This window comes from Nomascus leucogenys, chromosome 23, assembly GCF_006542625.1.
Source record: "Nomascus leucogenys isolate Asia chromosome 23, Asia_NLE_v1, whole genome shotgun sequence".
Lineage (NCBI taxonomy): Eukaryota > Metazoa > Chordata > Mammalia > Primates > Hylobatidae > Nomascus > Nomascus leucogenys.
In genome coordinates this window covers 23,460,692-23,484,868 of record NC_044403.1, presented here as the reverse complement: position 1 = coordinate 23,484,868, position 24,177 = coordinate 23,460,692, and the positions used below count along the sequence as shown (strand labels likewise).

The 24,177-nt window shown below is 33.2% G+C and overlaps 1 protein-coding gene across 1 annotated transcript; it reads right to left on the bottom strand.

Annotated features, from left to right (window-relative positions):
• Positions 1-6,071: 6,071 nt before the first annotated feature.
• On the bottom strand, positions 6,072-22,643 carry CLEC2B (C-type lectin domain family 2 member B). The gene is made up of 5 exons (XM_003265467.4): positions 22,462-22,643; positions 15,436-15,516; positions 10,424-10,587; positions 7,314-7,417; positions 6,072-6,335 (listed from the first exon to the last, which is right to left on the bottom strand). Exons 1-5 carry the CDS (start codon positions 22,466-22,468, stop codon positions 6,227-6,229), a joined length of 465 nt encoding a protein of 154 aa, XP_003265515.1. The 5' UTR covers positions 22,469-22,643; the 3' UTR covers positions 6,072-6,226.
• Between the last annotated feature and the right edge of the window lie 1,534 nt (positions 22,644-24,177).

Below are 24,177 nucleotides of genomic sequence, written 5' to 3'. Positions count from 1 at the left end.
TTTTAAAGCCTCTTGAGGCTGCAAAGCCAAACCAAGGCAAACTTTAGATTTTATCTAGAGTATTAAGGTCTTTGGGACTTCTAGGAAGTAACAGTTTTTATTTACTCATTGTAAGGCTGTGAACCTTCAAAGTTAAGCATGTTATGTATATTGTTAAATATGACATTTTAGTCAAAGCCTTAGTAATGTAACCAATGTTTTTTAACTGTATTCTGCTATTAAGAGAGAGCAGAATTTTATTGGACTTATGGAAATACCTTTATGTAAATAACCATATTGCCATAAGAATACTAAAAAGTACATTTTAAATTTTGAAGGAATCAAGGAAGGAGGAAAAATACCAAAGGGTTTTATCTTTTTTTAAAAAAGTATATTTTATCAAATTACCATAAATTATAGATAGCTCAAGAGAGAAAATTTCTTTACACATAATAGAATATACAAGAAACTCAAGAAACTCAACAGCAAAAACCATGTAATCACATTACAAAACAGCAAAGGACATGAATAGACATTTCTAAAAAGAAGACAAACAAATGGCCAACAGATATGTAAAAAAATGTTCAACATCACTAATCATCAGAGAAATGCAAATTAAAACCACAGTGAGATATCATCTTACCCCATTTAGAGAGTCTTTTATTAAAAAGCCAGAAAAAAAACACCACCTGCTGAGGATGTGGAGAAAAAGGATTTCTTATAAACTGTTGGTGGGAATGTAAATTATTGCAGCCATTCTGGAAAATAGTATGGAGATTTCTCAAAAAATTAAAAAATAGGGCTGCCATACAATCCAGCAATTCCACTATTTTGGTATTTATCCAAAGGGAAGAATCAGTATATTAAAGGGATACATGCACCTCCTTGTTCATTTTGACACTATTCATAATAGCCAGGATAGAGGATTAACCTGTTTCCACCAATGAATGAATGGATAAAGAAAATTTGCAGTATATACCCAATGAAGTAATATTCAGCCATGAAAAAGAATAAAATTATGTCTTTTGCAGGGACATAAATGGAACTAGAGGTCATTATGGTAAAATAAGCCAGGCACAGAAAAACAAATATTTTATGTTCTCACTCATAAGTGGAATCTAAAAAGTTGATCCAAAGGAGGTGGAGAGTAGAATGATTGTTACCAGAGGCTGGGAATCATGTGTTGGGCAAAGGGGATGAAGAGACACCATTTAATAGTACAGCTATATAATCAGATAGAAGAAATAAGTTCTAATGTTCTATAGCAGAGTAGGTTGACTATAGTTAACAACAGTGTATTGTATATTTCAATATATCTAGAAAAGAGGACTTGACATGTTCTCAACCCATAGGAATAATGAACATTGAAGGGGATGGATACCCTGAATACCCTAACGTAATCCTATATTCTATTCATCTAACAAAATATCACACGTATCACATAAATGTGTATAAATATTATGTATCAATTTAAAAACCACTTGATCAAAACAGAAGCACAGGTCACTGTAAAATAATAATTTATTTAACCAGAGTGATAATCAAAAGACTTCAACAACAACATAGAAAGTTACATGGATGCAAAAATCTTCATCATTTTAAAGCTCAGTTTTTTAAGTAATTACAAACCTAGTAAAGACAACACAAAATTTATTTTGATGAAATGTAAAATCTTTTTATTTTAAGCCAGCTACCAAAAGGGTAAAGTAATATCTTTTGCAGTGTAATTGTTTCTCCTTACAGAATGTTCATTTAGATAATCTGGAAGTTGAACCCAATGAAAAGGACACTTGAATTTAATCAGACACAGGAACAATGTGTCTAACATTATAAGTGCAACAATTAGATATATCAAGAAAAGCAAAGAGTACAAAATCAAATTATATTGAAGGAAAACACTGCTTTTCTAGGCCTCCATGGTAAGTATTTTACTGTCAGGACATAACAGCAGAGTTAGAAACAGAGGAAAAGAGTTACTGGAGTGGACAACAAAACAAAAAGGCTTTTTCTCAAGGTTCTCAATGGTATGAAAACCTAAGGTAGTGATGTATGCCTGCAAATCACACGCAGTAGGGTACAGCCAAAGTTGAACCACTGGGATATAAATCTGAGAAATTTGGAAAGGAAAATTTTATTTCAAGAAGTGAAATTATTATGTAAATGAATAGGAGAGCATGTTTAACCTGTAACTAGGGAAATTAAATAGATCTCCAGGAAAAAAAAATGGCTGAAACAGACACTGTGGTTTAGAATAAGGCTGTTAAAGACACAGATTTTGTGATTATAAATCAAACCTCTTGCAATTTTATGAAAAGCATATACATATTTTAAGAAAACCTTGTAGTTTCAAATATTGAGGATCAGATTCACCCTTGATACCAATGTTTACTTTTTAGAAAAACGTGTAAGTATATTTTTCTCAATCTCACCCAACTCAATCACACATATAACCTCTTTTATAAGACCCATCTTCTATAACTCTTCTTTAACTTGCTTAGATCTTTTATAATTTTTTAAAACTTCCGGTCTTAGTCTTATAATTTTTGATTTTATTTTTTCTTTTGGGACAACCAATCATTTTATCTTATGACAGAAAATTATGATGTAAGATTTTTTTCATACAAAATTACCCTTTAAAATTTATATTTTGATTGAAAACCCAGATATTGTTAGTCTTTTGATAAAATTTAAGATGCTAGAAGGAACTTATTTAACAATTTGTTTTAATTTTTTAACTTATTTATTACCCAGACATTTAATGAGTACCTAATATTTAACTTAACTAAGGTAACGTTAAGATTTTCAGTTATATGAAAACTTCATTTATAAACATTTATTTTATCAATAATTATCTAATTTATTAACAATTATATCTGAATTACTTATGAAAATTCAGATATTAGAGCTACTCATTTTATTTTTTATTAACCAATTTGTAGCTAGTTAATATCAGATGTTTAAGTAACAATCTTGAAGTTAAATGCATGTACATCTCATCGTTAACTCAGAAGATATATTTGTATTAAATCATAATTAATTTTTAATTAAATATATTAATTTAATAGACATTAAATCATTATTTAATAATTTAATTAAAATGATATAAATTAATAATCTAATAATTAATTAAATTACTGTTAATAATTTATTGGTTAAATTATTAATTTGATATAGATTGTTAAATTAATCTTATTTATTAAAAATTATTTATCAAAATAATATATCAAATATTATTTTGTTTTAAGTTGGGTTTATAGGTTTATGACTTTAAAATATCTAGTAGGGGCAAATATAAAACTGACCAGTTAACTCAGGCAAAAATGTATGTTGACAATTTTGAAACCATTTCTAATTTTATTTTAACAAATTAAAAACAATCTATTTATTTGATATTTATTTAAGTCATGTGAACTAAAGAAAACATTTGTGTAATTAAAATATATTTTATATGAGTGCCCATTTATCTAAAAAAAAATTTAAAGAAATTTCTGTCCAACAACAGCATATTTTACCATTTAGACTTAATATATAATCTAACATATGTAAATATGTAGAAACACTTCTAAACATATATATATAGAGAGAGACCTTATAGCTCAGATTTTTGATTTTAGTCATAAAATAGTAACACATTATTAACTCATCAGTTGATTAAAAACAATTGTATCTAAATCTTATTATTTTTTTTTTTGACAAAATGGGATAAGGCTAAACCTTAAGTTTTGTTTTCTTTTACTTTGACTTTGTCAATAGGCAATTTTACAAAGGCTGTGAACAAAATTTTGGGGAAAGACAGGTGAGTCAGTTACCAACATACTGGATCGGACAAGGAATAGTTAACTTTGAGAATGTGACTCAATTATGTGAGGAGGCCCCCAAAAGATTTTAACAAGGTTCATACAGTATTTTCTTGGTCTCAAATACTTGTCTTTGGTCATAATAATGTTGCTATTCCTTTTAGTACAGGAAAAGTGTCTTTTACATGGGAATTTCACCTTTTGCTTTTAAGAAACAACATGAAAGTAAAAATGATTTTCTTTTATATTTTCTGACTTTCAAGTGTTTTTACTTAAATAACCAGTATGCCAGAATATTTGAGGAGTTTGGAAAGAGTTTAGCTTAGAGAAAGATAAAGAGGAAGAATTATAAGAGAAGAGGAAAGCCCTGGAGAGGAAAGAGTCTCAGCTAGCTTCGAGATAGTATTTTGTAGCGACGCAATCAATTGAGATAGGAGGCTTATTTGGAGTGCATAGTTTTATAGCTGTGGTCTTTTAGTTTAGATTTAAGAATAGAGGTTTTTGTTTTGTTTTGTTTTTGAGACAGAGTCTCTGTCGCCCAGGCTGGAGTGCAGTGGCGGGATATCGGCTCACTGCAAGCTCCGCCTCCTGGGTTCACCCCATTCTCCTGCCTCAGCCTCTCCGAGTAGCTGGGACTACAGGTGCCGCCACCACGCCCGGCTAATTTTTTTTTTTTTTTTTTTTTGTATTTTTAGTAGAGACAGGGTTTCATCGTGGTCTCGATCTCCTGACCTCGTGATCCGCCCGCCTCGGCCTCCCAAAGTGCTGGGATTACAAGCGTGAGCCACCGCACCCAGCCTAAGAATAGAGTGTTGAATAATCTCTATAATATTTGAACATGTTACCAGCTAGAGTCACAAAAAATATCTTGGCATGCCTTTAAACTTTGAGAATCCATTTGTAACTACATTTATCTAGGTGATTTTGTTTAATGCCAAATACACAAAAGCCAATTAAATGCAAGCACTGATTATGAAAAGGCCAAATAAACCCAAGGAAGATCAGCTGCCTTCTCCAACTGAAGGAAAAAATAAAAATGGTTTTGGTGAGGCTTCAGCCTGAAAAGAGAAATCTGTCACCCAGACCTCACAGCGGAGCTCTGTCAGGAGGAAAATAGTCCTCCCTAACAGAAGATCTTCCAAGCAGAGGCAGAAAGAGGTCTCTGAAACAAGAAGAGGAAAGATCCCCTCCTCATCCAAAATCCAGATAACACAGAAGCAAACTAAAATTGGGAGTGCAGTCCAAGAGACTCACCAGGGAGAAATGAGGCAACCTGCAGAAACAGTGGGGTCACAGGAGTCAGTGAGCCCCAGTGTGGGTACATCATGCCCTAGCTCTGTGGGCCAGTGATTCTCCCCAAGCTGAGTCAGCTTTGGAACCCAGCTTGACACCAAGTAGGTCAAAATCAAAATAAAATATAGGGACAAATCTCTACACTTAAAATATTTTATTAGAGAGGTGAGAATTGTAATTTGGCATAAATGCGAGGACCAGGGGATCTTTGGTTTGTCTAAGAACAAAATGAAGGTTGGAGATGTTATAAAAAAAAAAAAAAAGAAAGTTACGTATTGTTTTGAAAAAAAATTTATTGGCCCTAGTAAAGTTTTGAGGAGCTGGCAAGTTCTGATTGGTGTGTGACAGTGGTGGGTAAAACCAGTTTTGCAGTCACAGTAGGTTAATAGCTGTTAGATAAAACTGGTTTTAGATTACAACAGGTAGTTTTAGCAACTGGGTTTGTAGATAATTATATTTTGAAGCAATGCTGTGTGCCCTGAGTGCCTTTTTCCCCTGGCTTGTCTACCCTGTTTTAGTTGCATATGACAAGAATGACCCCATTTGTTTGATCAACTTGTACAGATCGAAGAAAGTTTAATTTTCTTTTGGGTAAAGCCGGTTAGCAAACACATACGGTGTATGATCTCCTCCTCACCTTCACTCTTAAAGCCCCACCCCCCTTTGTTTTGACAGATTTTAGTTCAGACTGAGTCCTAGTCTCTTTTCCCTATTGTAATAGTCTTGAATAAAATAGCCATTGTCCATATAACATTGTTCAGTGCCATTCTTGTTCTGTCAGGAGGTACTTCATCTTTCCATTTATATCTTTGTGGTCTCCCAGTTTCACATTTTGTTCAATAGGCCATAATCTCCTATTGTGGTACTCAAATTGTTCCACATTGGGTCATGAAAGTCCTGTCTAAGTGCTATGTCTATCCTTGATCCCCGCAATTGTTTTCTGGTTTACAGTTAAAAAAGAAAGAAAGAAAAAAACTCAGCAGAATACCTGTAACCATTTTCTGCCAATCTTTGAAGTGGCTTTTATGTGTAGCCTGACACATAAGCAGAATTAACCAGACAGGTACAAAACTTGAACTTCGTTTAATTAAAAAAAATTCTCTGCCGGTTTTACACTTACTAGTGTTACTTTCTGTTTTCCCCATTATCCGAGACATTTAGTGTATTTTTTTCCGGCAAATCCATTTTCTTTCTGTGTAACATCTAGCTGTTGCTGCACCATCCTCACTGAGGTAGGCACACCCTTCACTCCCTCTCATGCCAAACCTGCAACAAAGGGATTAACCATTATGTAGTCACGTGATTTCTTCCTTGCCCACTGACACCTTTAAACAAAAATTCTACTTGTCTAAAGTGCTGAAAGGTGTGCTATCGCACAGTTCTGTCTTGGGCTAGTGTTGAGATACCTATACTAATTTAGATCAAAAGAGTTTCTTTACCAAGAATTTGTACATGTTAAACTGGCATTAGGTTGGTTACATATAATCAGTGGAGCTACCAGTTCATATAAACCAATGGTTTTCAATTAGGGATGATTTTGGTTCCAAACCAAGGGACACTTGACAATATTTGGAGATGTTTTTTATTGTCACAAGCGAAGGCAGAGGTTGAGTAGGGTGGATAGTTTATCCAGGGATGCTGCCAACACCCTACAATGCACAAAGAAAAGTGCCGCTTTTCCACGACAGAGAGGTATTCAGTACAAAATATCAGTAGTGTTTCTATTGCGAAACTCTAACATAAACTAAGTGGCTAAGTGACTGAGAGTCACCATTTGGGATGTGTACACACATTTTCCAAATTATAACGCTAAAGATATGAAGCCCATGACAAATTGCATAATAGTGAAATTGCAAATAAAATCAGATTAAAATGAACATCAAACTGAAATTGTACTGTAAAAGACATCAGAAAATAGGCAACAAAAAGTTTAAAGAAGAGTCATATAATTGGACAAGATAGTTTATAATCAGACAAAAGTTTAATTGGGGTGGGGGGAGTTGTGTATATGAATCTCAGGTCTTTATTTTCCAAATAGCCAACTAGGAGATCTGTTCCCTTATATCTTAATTTCCAACCTTCGTGGCTGCCTCCTTGAATGAATCTCAATATATATTCAATCTCCCTTCCATCTTTCTAACATGTGCAAAAATCTTGGGCTCTAGAGAAATTTAGCTAAAGCGTAAGTCCTAGAGAAGGCTGCACTATCTAAATTTAAGTGATCCCAGAAAAAAATAAACTCACGATTTGGTAAATGTAGCTCCATCTACCCATTGTCCTGTTCGATTTTTTGCCATCTTCAGTCCAATCCAGTGATCAGAACTGCATTTGTACCGCCTAAGAAAATTCTTTAGAGACAAAGTTAATTTCAAAATCATACATGCCGATTTTTACGACAACCTACCATGTACCTCTTGTTTTGTAGGTTGTGAAGTGCAAGGCAACAATTGTTCAACTCCTGGCTTCACTAGAAAATAACTATGGAGTTTTTAAGAAGTACTTTATTTTTCCTCTGACCTTCAGTTTTTTTCGTGAAACAAGTAGGTTAGATATATTTTCTTTAGATAAGATTCCAAATTGATAAATGTTCAATTTGAATATCTATTCCTTCACAGTTTTCAAACTGTGAGCTCCTAGAAAGACAAGTTTGAAATTGAGCTCTTGCACAGCGTTTTCAATTACGAGATATTTATTATACTATTTGTCCACTTCCCAGTAAATAGTAGTAGCTTCATTTTAGTGTTACTTTTTACTTCAGTTTATCTTCCCAAACTACGTAGGTAAATACACACACATACACATCCTCATATATCTAGTTTCTTTAGAACCTAATTATCAAATTTTATTTTTCTGCTAAACATTTAAATTTCCAAATACATCATTCAGAAATAAATGCAATGCTTTTTTTCCTGACATTTCTTCTTCTGATGCATTGTTTAACTTACCTCGACCTTGCTTAACACTCGACCTTTTTCTTTAATCATAGAATTAGAAAGTCCTTGAGGCTACTCTGCTACTAAATAGCTTGGAAACTATAAGCTTCACACTGTATCACTCTACTTTTCAATTTAAGAGAAATATAAAGGAGTTAGGTCAGATCACAACACTATGGTCAAATCCTATCTACCCCAACAGTGACACCTGTGACTTTTGACATTTTAATACACTATCTTCACAGCATTGCATAAACTAATTTGAAAAAAATAATTAGTTGGGCTAAGTTTTGGCTTTACAAATAAACAGATTAATAAAAACATTGTCCTACATTCAAAGGCCTTCATTTACAGTGAGGAAAATAACGTAAACATAATGTTAGAAAATATTCTACTAGATATGGAGAAGTTATGAGTGTGATTAATACAATGTGAAACTGGAATTTACGCAAAAAAAAATATGAGTTTTTAAGGGTAACTTTGACACAGGATGTGCTCTAAGGGAAGAGTAGAATATTCCGCATAAATGCAGATGGCCAAGGAGAAGAGGGTAATTCGTAGTCTAGACTCAGGAAAGAACTTCAGGAAAGGCTTCAGGACAGAGCTTGACTGATCTTGGTGACAGAGAACTGGGAGATGTGTTTCCTAGTCCTGCTCTATGAAAAATGTTAACATTATTTGCTCAATAAAAGCTTGCCCCATTTTAGCCCCTTGTTAGAAGTGCAATAATTCTAAATAGGTGGAAATAGATATAAAAATATTTTGTAAGACAAACTTTATCTCATATTATTTTGTAATTAAAATGCACATTTAAATTAAACTATTTTAAATAATCTATTACAATTCTTATGTAAATTTCTTCTCCACTCCACAGACAGCTTTACTTCCTTCTGTTTATCACTTAAATTTTGCCAGTGTATGTAGTACATAATAGTCATCCATGATCTTCAAAATACATCAGGATATTTTATGATCAGTGTTTTCTCTTCATCCAAACGGTACAAGCATTCTTCTCTGATACATTTGAAGATTTCTCTTAAGTTCAAAACTAATTATTTTTATGTACTTCTGGTCTTCACATTCCATGATCCTCACTATTTATTTAGTCAGTCTTGGCTGACAATATTCCTATAGTGGACATATTTATCTTAATATTGATTGTCTTTACATTTCTTCACCTTTCATTTTATTAACACTCATTATTTTTCCAACTCACTGCTAGTTGAGCTTTCTTTCCCCCAAGAGGAACTGTAAGGAACAGAGTATTTCTCAGAATGTTCATTTTCAAAAGTCTTGCAAAATTCAGCAGCGACATTATTGACTACAGAAGCCCTTCCTATGATATTAAGCTTGCACCTTAATTCTTGATTTGCCGTACCTACTCCTAATCCATCTAGCTTTCAACATTTTATTACCTTTTGTTTCTTGCAAAATAGTTTTGTTTCCTTTCACTGACCTATAAATTGGCTCTGCCTGATTCGCATGCATTTAAATTTGAACCAATCTTCAGGCAGATTGTGTAAATAAACTTTGCTCACCACAGAGGTAACACACAATTGTCTTTTAACAATGTTGACTCTTGTGCTATTCTACTTTTCATTGAAACACTTCTCAACAGCAAATTATTTGCAAAAAAGTTTTTAATCCAGTTATAGTACCTTTTATATTTTCTTTTCATTCTTAAAGAGACCAAACAAAGGTAAGTAAACATGTATGTTTACAATATAAATGACTAGGGGAAAGAACAAATTTCACTACTGCAGAGGTGCAGTTGTTCAATCCCTTGTTAAAGTTCTTGGAGAGCCTCTTTACTCATAGGGATTTTGTCATGTAAATAAAAATTTATTCAACAAGGATCCGTTAGACTTTTCATTTGTACCTGCTTTGTGCATAATGCTAAGGATAAAATTTCACAGAAGACATGGTATCTGCTCACTGAAAACTTACACTCTGGCCTGGGAGGAAATTTTGATTTTCCTCTCTATTGCATTACTAGTAGAGAGTGTTCTAATGGAAGCTGCCAGGGGACCTCAGAGACAGGCAGCAAAACAAAATGAAGAAGTCAGAGCAAAGTTTCTCTCAGGAAGTAGAATGGAGAATCCCCTCCTTCCTCAGACAGTTCTCCTTTCTTGGTGGAGTACTGGCTCTTAAAACGTTTTCAAACATTATCAAGCTCTTCTGTGTACACTCTTTAAAATATAAAGATAGGTATTAAGTCTACTACTTGATGTTAGTCTTACATTCTTCAAACGAAGCATCACTAGATGTTTCACTTTTATGTCACATGGCATATTCTGAACACCTTCAATATCCTGCCTAGATAGGCATGAGTGAAAAGACTTCAAGATTATAATGGTATTTGAATATTTCTAATGCTCTGACTCAAGAAAATTCACAAAGAATGTATATTAAATTACTTACCATTTCTTCTATGTTGTCAATTATAGTTAGGTCAGCATGTTGAGTGGAACAGCTGTATTTACTTGAATTCCAATCTCCTTCTTCTTTAGAGAAATAATAGCATTTGTTTTGGAAACCAATCCAATCATATGGGCATAAACTCTGAGAATCTTGAGTTAGTTTAACTGGAAATGAGACAAATATATATCTTAAGTACCATATAGAATAATATGCTACTGTGTTTTGAGATCACTGGATGCAGGTTTTTGATGTAAAAGATTATGGTCACTATGAAATTTGTATATCTATTATACGATCGGTTGAAAAAATTTTATGTCTTTGTCATGTTAGGTCAAATGACAGTAGTTTAAGATTTATCAGGGCATTTCTTTCCACTTCAATTTCGGTGATATATAGGCCTTCCAGGAGCCACCAGAATTATTCTACTTGTGTAGGTTACTGTTACCATTGCTGGGTAAATGAAATAAAAGGAAATCCTAGCATTATCTAAGAGTAATGCAAGTAATAATTTGTATTAGTCACTAATGAATCTAAATACATGATTTAATCTGCAAAGAAGCAACAAAAAATTTTGCTTTGTAAAGCAAAATACAAAATAAGTTGGACTGCTTATTGTCAGCTAGGAATCGCCATTACTGTATAGCTCTGGTTTAGCCAATGAATGGAACTCACATGAGATTTGGAAGGTGGAAGTAAAGCAGAAGATATAATTCCTGGAGACCATGAACATAGGAACTTCACAGGTCTTTCCATGTGTTCCCCTGTTGCAGTCTTGGCAGCTAGATATCTTAGCTTCTTAGACTTTCCTCCAAATGCATTAGTGCATTATGCCAATATTATCAGTGACCATTTCTCCTCCAGCTTGTAGCACAGCCCCAGCCTTGAGCTATGCATCACTTCTAGACCTTCCCACCTTCATGTTATCCCTAATTTCTATATTAAAAGCCTTATTCTCATAATATGTGTTTGTATTTTGGAACACACCCAGACTGAATCAGTTTTTGGCACCAAACATGATTCTAAGGAAACTGAACCTTGAGGATGAGATACGGTGTTAGTTTTTCAATATCATTCACTTTAAAGGCATTGATCCAACTACCAGGTATAAATAGAATGCTGATGGCAGTGAAGCACAGTGGCAAAATAATCAGTTAAATTATCACCTATAGTCATCTGGTGCCAAGAGTCTACAGAAGATAAAATTTTATATACATACACAGTGTGTATATATAGGTATCTAGGTATGTGTACATATAAGGGTGTATAGATACATATACACACATATGTGTATATGTATCTCTCTCATATACTGTCTAATATAGTGTTTGTGTTACTCTTAGATAATGCTAAGATTTCATTATATTTCATTTACCCAGAAATGGCAAGGGTGACCTTTACAAATAGAATAATTGTGGTGGCTTCAGGAAGATATACCACTGAAGTTGAAGTTGAAAGGAATATAAATGCCCTAATAAATCCTAAACTACTGTCATCTGACCTAACATGACAAGACATAAAATGTTTTCAACCTGTTATATGATAGAGATACAAATTTTGCTGTGACCATAATCTTTTACAACAAAATCCTGTGTGTCTTCAATGTTCTCAAAACACAGTAGCATCCAAACTTATGGGATTCAACTAAACTTGTGGGACACAGCAACTACCTTAAAGCTTACAGGAAAATTTATTGACTTAAGATTATGTTTTAGAAATGATGGAAGACTTTTTGAAAAGATAATTATCTTACCTTACAAAGTTAATAATAGTGATAAATTAAAACCAAAGTAGAAAGACACAATTTAGAAAACAAAAAGAACAGAAATCAATTGAATAAAAAATTAATGCCAAATAGAAGAAAAGTTTAAAGTCATAAGATGACTTTTGTTGAATACTCTAAAACAAGATTGACCACTAGGAAAACTGATTTTAAAAAATGTAACGGTGAGAGATAAAAACACAAATTAGCAACATAAAGAATGAAAAAGTAGAGAAATTTCTAGAAGAACACAATTTAGCACAACTGACAAGATAAAAGCAGTATATCTAAATAATACTATATCTAGTTAAAAAATTAAACCTTTAGTTTAAAAAATTGCACAAAAAGAAATCTCCCTGTCCAGATGGCTTCAGTTAGAAATACTTTTAATCGTTTAGGAAAGGCGTAACACCAACGTTATACACACTCTTTCAGAAAATAGGATAAGAGAGAATACTTTCCAACCGAATTTTAGAAGCCGTCATAATCACATCAATACCTGACAACAGTATTGAAAGAAAGAGAAATTATAGGTAGATCTTTTATGAAGACGTAAGATATATGTGCATGTATCTTAAAATACTACTCAGTTTAATTGAAGAATGTTAAAAGGTTAATAGGTTATGATCAAGTTGAATCTATCACAGAAATTGAAGATTATCTTAATATTACAAAATCTGTGTAGTTCTACATATTAGCAGAGAAAAGAAAGTATCTCAATAGATCAAGATAAAGCATGTGATATTTTAAATTAAAGGGAAGTAAATAAAACACCTTTAATCTGATTAAGAATATCTGCAAATACTACTACTAAATTGGGAAATACTAAAAACTTTTTTATTGACTTAAGAATGAGACAAACATGTAAGCTGTCACTACTTATACTCAACCTTATACTGGAAGTTATAGCCAGTAACATAAGAGAATACAATGAATAAAAAAGGCATAAGGTTTCCAACAGAATAGGTAAAACAATTATTATTTTCAGATAATGTAAATTTTTACATAGAACCTGCAAAAGAAACTGAAGAAAATTTATGAAAATGAATAGTTAACTATAGCAAATTTGCTATATGAGGCTTATATAGGTATATATTAAATATATATAGATAATTTTTATAGGCCAGCAACAGACTAAATAGGAAAATAGTGTTAATGAAAATACTTCTACGCTACTTACAATTGCATTATAGAGCATTGAGTCTTTAAAAAATAAATTATTAAAAGGATGTGTGTGAAATCTATTCTGAAAACTATAAAAAATTTCTGGCAGAAATTATGGAACACCAAATCAATATTTTAAATGTATGATTCAATATTAAGATAATGATTCCATGAAAATTGACTATGGTTTAATGCAATCTCAATCAAAATTACAGATAATTTATATGGCAGTTTAAAGGATCTAAAATGCTCCAGGTAAACTTGAAGAATAAAAATAAAACTTTTAAAACATTTAAACAAGACATCAAGACTTATTATAAACCAACAGTATTGAGACAGAATGATACAGATACAAAGATAGATAAAATACAGTAAGTTAATTTAATAAAATTTTAGCAAAAATGACCTTCACCTACGCAGTTGATTGATGACAAAGACCAACTGCAGTTAAGTAGGGAAAGTATAGTCTTTTTAATAAGTTGTTTCAGGTTGAAGGATTAACTAAATGGGAAATAATGCACCCTAATATCTATCTCCTAATATTTATAAAAATCAACTTCAAGAGGACTATATTTTGGAAAGTGAAAGGAAAATAGAAACCCTACAAAAATATTTTTATATCTTTGAAGTAAAGTGAATTTCTTAGAATGAAAAATGTAGTGACAATAGAGAAGGACACAATTACACTACTTTAAAATTCAGAAGCTCTGTTGACTGAAAGACATGACACAGAGGGTAAACTTCAGCTTCATAGTTAAGATATTTGCAATACCTATAAACTATAGTCTCATCTAGACTATGAAAAAACTCTTATGAACCAAGCAGAAAAAGAGAGCTAACTTACTAAAATATGGGGAAAGTATTGAAACATTCCCACTACAAAATATTACATCTAAATAAACAGCAATTATGAAGGTACTGAACAGTATTGATCATCAGGAAAACATCAATTAAAGCCAAAATCGGGTAGCAACATGCACTCACTGGAATGGCAAAAATTACTAAAACCAACAATAAAGTATTGACATGGCATGGAGCAATTGGAATTCTCATACACTTCTGCTAAGATTATCTACTATTTTTGGTAAAATACACTTAAGTTAATCTATGCATATTCTGTGCTTAACAATCCTTCTTATAAGTATATCTCAAGTTATTTTCCAGTATTCATTAAAAGACAAAAATATGAAATTATACAGTTGCTCAAAACCACCCAATCTGCAATAGTCAAAAATAACACAATCCAAATGTTCATCAAAAGTGATACATAGCAGTGAATGAACTATACTAAACATCTGCTAATACAGCCTGAGGACAACTCAGCTCACCTGTTTTTGTACAACCACCAGGTAAAAATAATTTTTACATTTTAAAAAGAAAGAAAGTAATCAAAATAATTAAAAATGAACAATATTTTGTGACATATAAAATTTTATAATATTTACATTTCCATGTTCAATTTTATTGACACACAGCCATGGTCAATGTCTATGCATTTTCTATGACTGTGTTTCTGTGAAGAATTAAGTAGTTGCAGCAGAGACTGTATGGCTAACAAAGCATAATATATTTACTATCTGGGTCTTTGTATAAAAAAATTTCAACCTTTTTCCATAATACTGAGTTAATGAACTTCTGCTACCTATGATGACATTGAAAAATCACACAAGCATAATATTGAATAAAAGGAAAAAGATGCAAAGATACATGCAAATTGCATGATTGTATTTATGATACATGCAAATTGCATATTGTATTTTATATGTATTTAAATTTGATTATATTTATATAAAATTTTTTAGTAGGCAAAACTAAGCTATAGCAATAGAAGTCAACATAGTGATTAATATAGGCAAGAAAGTGTTGAATAGAAGTGAGATTATCAGGGTGAATAATTTTACCACAATAATTTTGGTATCTCTGATGCCTTACATAGGTCATGTAATTAATAAAATTTATTCATTTGTACCAATTAAATGTTATCATGTCTAATGAGAAGATAATGAGATACTGAGAAAAGATCATGACTGAGACAGAAAGGAATAGGATCATACACAGAAAGCCATGAAAAATAAAGGATGTAACTTACCTATATTTACAGTAATAATATTAGTTATTATTATTAAAGTAACACCAATTATAACACACTTTTTGTGTTTGGTCATCATACCTGAAAGACAAAAACAAAGACATTTAGGAGACTTCTGGCTCCAAAATGATGGCATAAAAAGTAAGTTGGCTTTAACGCCCCCCAGAGAAAACAACAACAAAACATTAGTGCTGTGATTATCACCAGGAATATCCCAGAATTCAAATATGAGAAGGAGACAATTCCTGGAGCCACAGAAAAGTGAAAACCCAACAAAAAACTCCATACAGATAATAAGAGAATTAGACTTCCATATCCATGAGGCCTCTCCCTGCAAATCTTCCCAGTACCCAAGGGCATGGAAACATCATTTCTATACTGGAAAAAGAGAAATCAAGGTGGATAAGCAGCTTCCCCACCAGCTTGAGTTCCCTGGCAGGAAACTTGCCCCTGCCTTAACACTTGGGAAGCATCAGGGGTGCCTGAATGAGGACAGGCAGAGACAAAGTGGGGAGGCAGGACTACCATCCCCAGTACCAGAAACTCTGCTCTGTTACTTGACCAAAGGAGATGTCAACTTTGACATGTGGAGCAGCATCATGCTATAGGAGGTTCGTTGCACAGATCCCCTGGGCTGGAGCACCTCATCAGTCTTCCCACACTACTGGGATATCCCCTTTGGAACCTCCCTCATTTGGTATGAGTGGCACTCTAATTGTTTAGTAGAACCAAGGCAAACCTGGGTTAAGATACCGTGTAGTCATAACAAGGAGGCAGAAACCTAGCCGCCGCCCCCCCCCCAAAAAAAATCAACAGGTAAATTACAAGGAATATTTAAACAAACATATTCAATATAAACCAAAACAAGCCATATAAAATCCTTCAACACAAAGACATAGATGCATATCCATAAGAAACAACAGCAAATGGGGAACTGCGATACTCCCAAATGGACAAAGTCAGAATCAGAGACAGATCTTAATGAAATGGCAATATGTGAGCACTTGTACCAAGCATTCAAAATAGTAGTTTTAAGAAAACTCACTGGTCTCTAAAATAACACAAAAAACAATTCAGAAATTTATCAGAGAAATTTAACAAAGGGATTGAAATAATTTTTAAAAATCAAAAAGTGATATTGGAACTGAAAAATACATTTGCTGAACTGAAAATTTTATTAGTGGCTCTCAAAAGAGAATGGATCAAGAAGAAGAAATAATCAGTGAGCATGAAGATGGGCTTTTGAAAATACACAAGGAAAGGAGAAAAAAAGGATAAAAAGGAAGGAAGAATGCCAACGTGTTGTAGAAAATTACTGCAAAAGACCATATCTAAGAATTATTGGTGTTTAAGAGAGAGTCAAACCAGAGCAAGAGGTAGAAAGCCTATTCAAAGAAATAATAACAGAAAGCATTACAAAGCTTGAGAAAGAGATAAAGATTCAGGCAGATAAAGGTCAGAGAACACCAAACAGATTCTGACCCTAACAAGACTACCCCTAGGCATAGAATAATCAAACTCTCAAAGGTCAAGGAAAAAGAGAGGATCCTAAAATCAGCAAGAGAAGAGAAGCAAATAATATTTAAAGGAGCTCCAATTTATCTGATGATAGACATCTCAGTGGAAACCATACAGGCCAGGAGGAAAAGTGATGACATTTTTTAAATGCTGAAAAAAAAAAAAAGCCCTGCCATCTAAGAATACTGTATCCTGCAAAGCTAACCTTCAAATATGAAGAAGAGACAATGTTTCCCAGGCAAACAAAAACTGAGAGAATTCACCACCACCAGACATATCTTATAAGAAATGCTAAAGGGAGTTCTTCAACCAAAAAGAAAAAAACACAAGAACAGAAAACAGCTGAATATATAAAATACACTGATAAAATTAAGTGTATGCACAAACCCAGAATACTCTAATACTGTAATTGTGGTGCACAATCTTCTCATATCTCTAGTAATGAAGACTGGAAGATAAGTCTACCAAAAACAATGATAGCTACAGAAACCAGTTAAGAGGTAAGCAATAAAAATATGTGAATTGGGAAAACTAAATTAAAAATGTGTGAGGGTGGAGTAAAAGTGTTTTTTTCCTTTGTTGCTATTCTTTTCTTTGTGATATAAGTTATCTCTTTAAAATAACTTGTTATATCTATAAGATTTTTTACAAGCCTCATAGTAATCACAATGCAAAACCTATAGTAGACTCACTAAAAATAAAAAGCAACTAATTAATATATACCACCAGAGAAAATTATATAACCCCAAAGAATGACAGTAAGAAAAGAAAAAAGAGAGAAATTTAAAAACAACCATAAAACAAGCAACAAAACAGCCACAGAAAATCCTTCCTTAACAATAATAACACGGAGTTTAAACGAACTCAACTCTCCAATTAAAAGACATAAAGTGCAGGCCAGGTGCAGTGGCTCACGCCTGTAATCCCAGAATTTTGGGAGACCAAGGAAGGCGGATCATTTGAGGTCAGGAGCTCAAGGCTAGCCTGTCCAACATAACGAAACCACGTTTCTACTAAAAATACAAAAGTTAGCTTGGTGTGGTGGTGTACGCCTGTGATCCTGGCTACTCAGGAGGCTGAGGCAGGAGAGTCGCTTGAATCCAGGAGTTGGAGGCTGCAGAGATCCGAGAGCATGCCACTCCACTCCAGCCTGGGCAATAAAGCAAGAGAGTCTCAAAAAAAAAAAAGCATAAAGTTAAAGTGGCTGACTTGGTAAAGAAAAAACCCTCACTGTATGCAGCCTACAAGAAATCCGCTTCACCTGTAAAGACACACAGAGAATGAAAGTGAAGGGGATGAACAAAGATATTCCATGCAACTAGAAACCAAAAAAGCCGGAGTAGCTATACTTATATCAGATAAAATAGATTACAAAACAAGACTACCTTAAAAAGAGACGAAGGTTACTATGTAATGCTAAAGAGGTCAATTCAGCAAGAGGATATGACAGTTCTAAAAATCTATGGACCCGGCCGGGCGCGGTGGCTCACGCTTGTAATCCCAACACTTTGGGAGGCCGAGGTGGGCGGATCACGAGGTCAGGAGATCGAGACCACAGTGAAATCCCGTCTCTACTAAAAATACAAAAAAATTAGCCGGGCGTGGTGGCGGGCGCCTGTAGTCCCAGCTACTCGGAGAGGCTGAGGCAGGAGAATGGCGTGAACCCGAGAGGCGGAGCTTGCAGTGAGCTGAGATCGCACTACTGCACTCCAGCCTGGGCGACAGAGCGAGACTCCGTCTCAAAAAAAAAAAAAAAAAAAAATTTATGGACCCAACACCAGATCTCCCAAGTATACCCAAGTATATAAAGCAAACATTCATTGATCTAAAGGGAGAGATAGACTGCAATGCAATAATATTAGGGGACTGTAACTCCTCACCCTGAGTAATGGACAGATAATCTAAACAGGAAATCAACAAGGAATATTGGAGTTATACTGCACACTTTACCAAATATATCCAACTGACATGTACAGAAGCACTGCTACAGAATACTCATTATTTTTATCAGTACATGGAGCATTCTCCAGAATAGACCACATTGTAGGCCAAAAAACAAGTCTAAATAAATTCAAAAAAGTAGAAATCTAATCAAGTATCTTTTCTGACCACAATGGGATGAAACTAGAAGTCAATAACTTGAGAAACCTCAGAAACTGCACAAACACATGAAAATTAAATAATGTGCTCCTTAACAACCAAAGAGTCAATGATGAAATTAAGAAGAAAATTTAAAAAATTTCTTGAAACAAATGAAAATGGAAGCACAATAAACTAAAATCCGTGGAATGCAGAAAAGTAGTACAAAGAAGGAAGTTTATAGTAATAAATGCCTTTTAAAAAAGGTAAAAAGACTTCAAATAAATAACCTAATGATGAACTTAAAGGATTTGTAACAGCAAGAACAAACGAAACCCCAAATTAGTAGAAAAAAGAAGTGTTAAAAATCAAGCTCTTTCTGATGAGGTTTCTTATCTTTTGTATATAACCTTATTAATATCATGAATTATTTACTAATTTTCTTTAAACCTCAGGTATCAAAAAGACAGGAAGTTGTTTCTCCGTTTTCCATGCCACGAATCAAGTAAATATGTCAGTATGTCATTCCGTTTTTCTCCCCATGAATTGGCATAATGTAAAAAGATAGATGTTAGAGATATCATGATTTCAAAATCTTGATCAAAACTTTGTGGCATGTAATTGTATTTTCTTACCCCCATTTGATCCTATACTCTTCATCCATTAACTAGTACCACTTCTATTTTTTTTTAATTAAAGAGCATATGTGTGTTGTGTTTTTAGAAAGTATAGTTACAACAGAAGTAAATAAAAGGTAACTTTTGCTATTATTTTTTTCTTGTGTTATAGTTGTCCTGTTTTTAAATATTTTAATTATTTTGTGTGTGTTAAGAGTGTAAAGATTATTTACATTTGCAGCAAGTGGAAGTCCCCATGAGTCAGTTTCATATCCATTATTTGAAGGAGGCAGTCAGACCATTTTGATATTCTTTCTTCCAGAATGACTGTTGAAAAGAAAACCCTAAGCTCCTTAAATCAATGGCCTTTTCAATTAAAAAAAATCTAGCTTATTGAATTAATGTTTCTGAGAATTGTGAAGGGATTTTAAAAAGAGGAAATAACTTCGAGTGAACAGGTAGAAAGAAGGGCAATGCACATCCTGACAATACGAGAAATGACAATTCGCAGATACAGGGGAAAATAGGAGCCTTTTCCATTGCAAAGTTGACAAGGTATTAGAGTATAAGGACTTGGTGGTGTATACAGAGATGGTAGATCTTACGTACAGATGACCCCAGCTTCAAAAAAGATGATTGTACTTTAAATGTGGCAAAGAAACGGTGTGGCTTTTGTTATGAGTGCAGCACAAAATAGCAGAGCTAGACCCGAAGAGGTCATTTATATTGGAACATGGTCTTCTCAGAGGTATTCAGTGGAAACTGATGAATGAAGACCATTATAACACTTTGGTGTCTTATAAAACCTGGGAAACTTCATATAACCTTGGAAGAAATCTCTCACTCTCAATACCACCCAATGACAGGAAGTAAGTAAACTGTCCTGTCCATTCAGTGGGATGGAGACTTGAAGTAACATTTAATTTTACTTAAATAACTAATGAATTCAACATTTATTGCACTTCTGAATATGTAGGTACAAATTTAAACCTATTATGTGTTTATTCTCTACTTAATCTATTTCCTGAACCCTGAAATCTAGCTTTTTACACTCAGCGTAAGTTGTTTTCACTTTTTTTTTTTAAATTTCCCAGAATCTTTTCATTGTTACTGAATTCTCAATACTTATTTAGGAGGCTGTAGTTATTTACATGAGTTATCAGAAGAATTAGTGGCATTGGTAGAATGTGGTTAGCATAGCTGCCTTTCAACTTTCAAAAAAATTAAAAAATTGTGATCTCCCATGATGAAGCTGATATCGAAACATGAATTTCAAAGTTGCTGAGCCTTCTTAACGTTTGATGAGGCTGTGCTTAAAAGGACACTTCCCCAGACAGTTTGAGAACAATGGATTTAATTAACAGTGTGACTAAAATTGTTCTGTATTTAAATATATAATCTAAACAGTTAAGGACTGCAGTTGTTTTCCCTATAGAAAAGTTTCACTGACTCAACCATTTTCTGTTTGATTCTGCTCTCTAAGGAAAGATAAGAAATATGCAGAGTGACCAATGTATTTAAAAGCAAACAATATTATTTTTCTTAGCTAATAGCTATAGAAAAAAATCATAAAATACTGATAAGCAGAGCAAATAAAATATTTGTTAAAATGTATATAAAAACTGACTGAATTATATCACACTGCCCTAAATTACTACTATTAAAACGATGTTCATAATTTCAGATATGTATGTATATATAATATATACAATATTATACTGAATATATTATTCAGTAACTTTTAAAATATGTTCATATGTAATATGATATATATTATATTATATAATGTATATACAAATGTATAAATTTATACAATTGATTGAAAGTAGAAAATAACACTGGTTTCACTAGTGGCTGGAAGGCATTCTTAAAACTTTTGATTAAGATGATATTATATGCTACCATCAAATATTGATCTCATTCCCCCCAAACCTCTTTTATCTAACTTTAGGCAGAATTATAAAACTGGTTAAAATCAGGGAGGAAGGATAAAGTATGAGTTCTATTGTACCACAGCAATAATTTTTTTGACCGTAGCATACACCGGTAGGTTGACATTTAGTTAAACGGGAAATGCTTAAAGCTCATCACAGTCCCTAAATCCCTAAATCATAGATTGTTGTATTGAATGCATTTAGTTTCAGCCTCTTGTCTTTCAAATAGTTTGACATAAATAAACCCCGCTGAAATCCCAAAGATGTAGTTTGGATCTTATATATTCTGAACTTGCTATTTAATAAATCCAATGCTACCAGGTTGTTTCCTAGTGTATTTTTTAGAACATTTTCTTTCCTCATCCTTCGTAGGGTTGGTAAAGACATCTCCATGGATATCAGAGTACTAGCAATTCCTTAGTAAAAGTAGGAAAGGGATATATTCTTTCTGTTAAGTACTCCTAAAGCCCGGTGTATCTTTACACCATCCAATAAAGCAATCTTTAAAAATATTAGAAATACTGGCTAAATTTTTCATATTATGTATGCATTCTGAGAACTGTATGAGTATCTGGATCATATCTAACATCTTCTCAAGTATTTGTTTTATAAAATACTTAGTAAAAATGAAACTAAATCTTGAGCAGTTTTAAGTCACGGTTAACCCTTCTCCATTGTAATTCAAATAATGTAAAGTAAGTCTGAATTTATTAGGACAAAACAGTCATATGCAAACCTCAATCTTGTTGTTATAAGAAGGAATTTTCTAGTTTCACAAAAGAAACCACAAAATTTAATTCTGTTCTCAAAGGCTTTAACATTATGCATCACAATTTCAATAAATAATGGTCATTCTAAACAAACAAAAATGTTCTTACCTTGCATCTTTTAATCAGTGTTTTGATTTTCTGCTAGCAGCTTTGTGTCATGTCTTGCAGAACCTCTCTTCAAAGTTGTAACTTTATTTAACTTTAATATAAAAATGTTACTCTTGTTTTTACAGCACAGCTCCAAACTAGAGGTATACCACTTTTGAAGAGTAACTCAAAATATAAATAGCATTTTGCAAACTAGAAGTAACCATGTGACTATCTATTAGTCATACTGTTGTTTATTACAATTTTCTTCTCTTCAAAAAAAAAAAAAAGCTTGCCAAGGAGGAAGGAAGTTTGTGAAAGAAAAATTTAAAGCTGAAGAGTAAACACATATTTTCTTACTTTCTCAACGGGGATTCTCATCTGAACCACAGAACACAAAATTGCTCAAGTGGTTGTTTTTCTGATTCATCCAGTAGTGATACTTAACTGGTACCCTTCCAGAGCTGTAGGAGAGGCTGATACTAATTAATTAAACAGCATTCTTTAGGACATTACTGCTTTCTTATCCTGTGCTAAGAAAGATCACCTTAAAAGCGATAGAATCAAAGAAAAAGCAATGGTTTAAACTTTGGCTACTGAAAGAAAAACAAAAACTGTTCTCTCTCTCTCAAAGACAAATGTGTGCACAGTCACACGTGTGGGTGTGAGCACACACACACACAAACACACACAAAGACACACAGAGGGAAAAAAGAAAATGAAAGTAACAAAGTGCCCAGAATGTTATCATCAGCATACAGGATGACACCATTATGCTTTTGCTAAGTTACCAGGCCACAATTTTCATTTCTTTTTTTTTTTTTTAATTTTTGTAAAAGTACAAACAAAAAGATGTATATCAAACATATTAGGAAGGTTGCACATGGGAAGACGGGGAATAGAAATAGGGGGTGGGAATTAAAGAAAATAAATGAGAGAGGGACTTTGTATGGATCAATGATAATAACTCAATCCTCTATTTGACAAAGAAGAAGGAGAAGGAAGAGGAAGAAAAAGAAAGTGGGATAAAGGATCAGAAAGGGAGGAACAATTTTATTTTCACATCTGCTCTAATCAGTTTCCCAGTGATTTTGTATTAGCCCTCAACAAATATATTAGGGAGGAAACTGAGGAGAAGAAGCCAGTGTCCCATAAGCGGCTTCGGGATTAACACTGCATTTGTTCTGAGAGAGAAACTTTAAGAGGAAAAGCAAATGAAAATAGAGAAGAAACTGTAGTACAAAGGAATTAAAACAAAGAAAATATGAAGAGAATAAGAAATACAGGTTTAATCATTTCTGGGCAGAAGGAAAGGACAGATAACAAAATTGCTCTTTTCATTTTTGGACAGAAAAAAAGACGGAAAATTCATGAGGAAATGAATATATTCTACCTTTGTTGTTAACAAAATGTTGTATAAAGAACTATTAGAAAAGTATGTATAGAAAAATATAGAGATTACTCAAGTATGGTTGCGTGAAATTTAGTTTTGTTCCAAAAAGGAAAACAGTCAAGATATAACAGTTAAGATATAAAACATTTTCAACACAGGAAAATGTCCCCCGTTGTTGCTTTGCGGTTCATCCTCACCCCTGAAAGCAGGCAGCAGCCAACTTGCTGTCAATAAACATGAGCTTTGCTGGTTTTGGAAATTCCTGTAAGCAGAATGATACAGTTGGCAATTCTTGTAAGTCTGATGTCTTTCACTGAGCATAATGTTTTTGAGTTTTATCCATG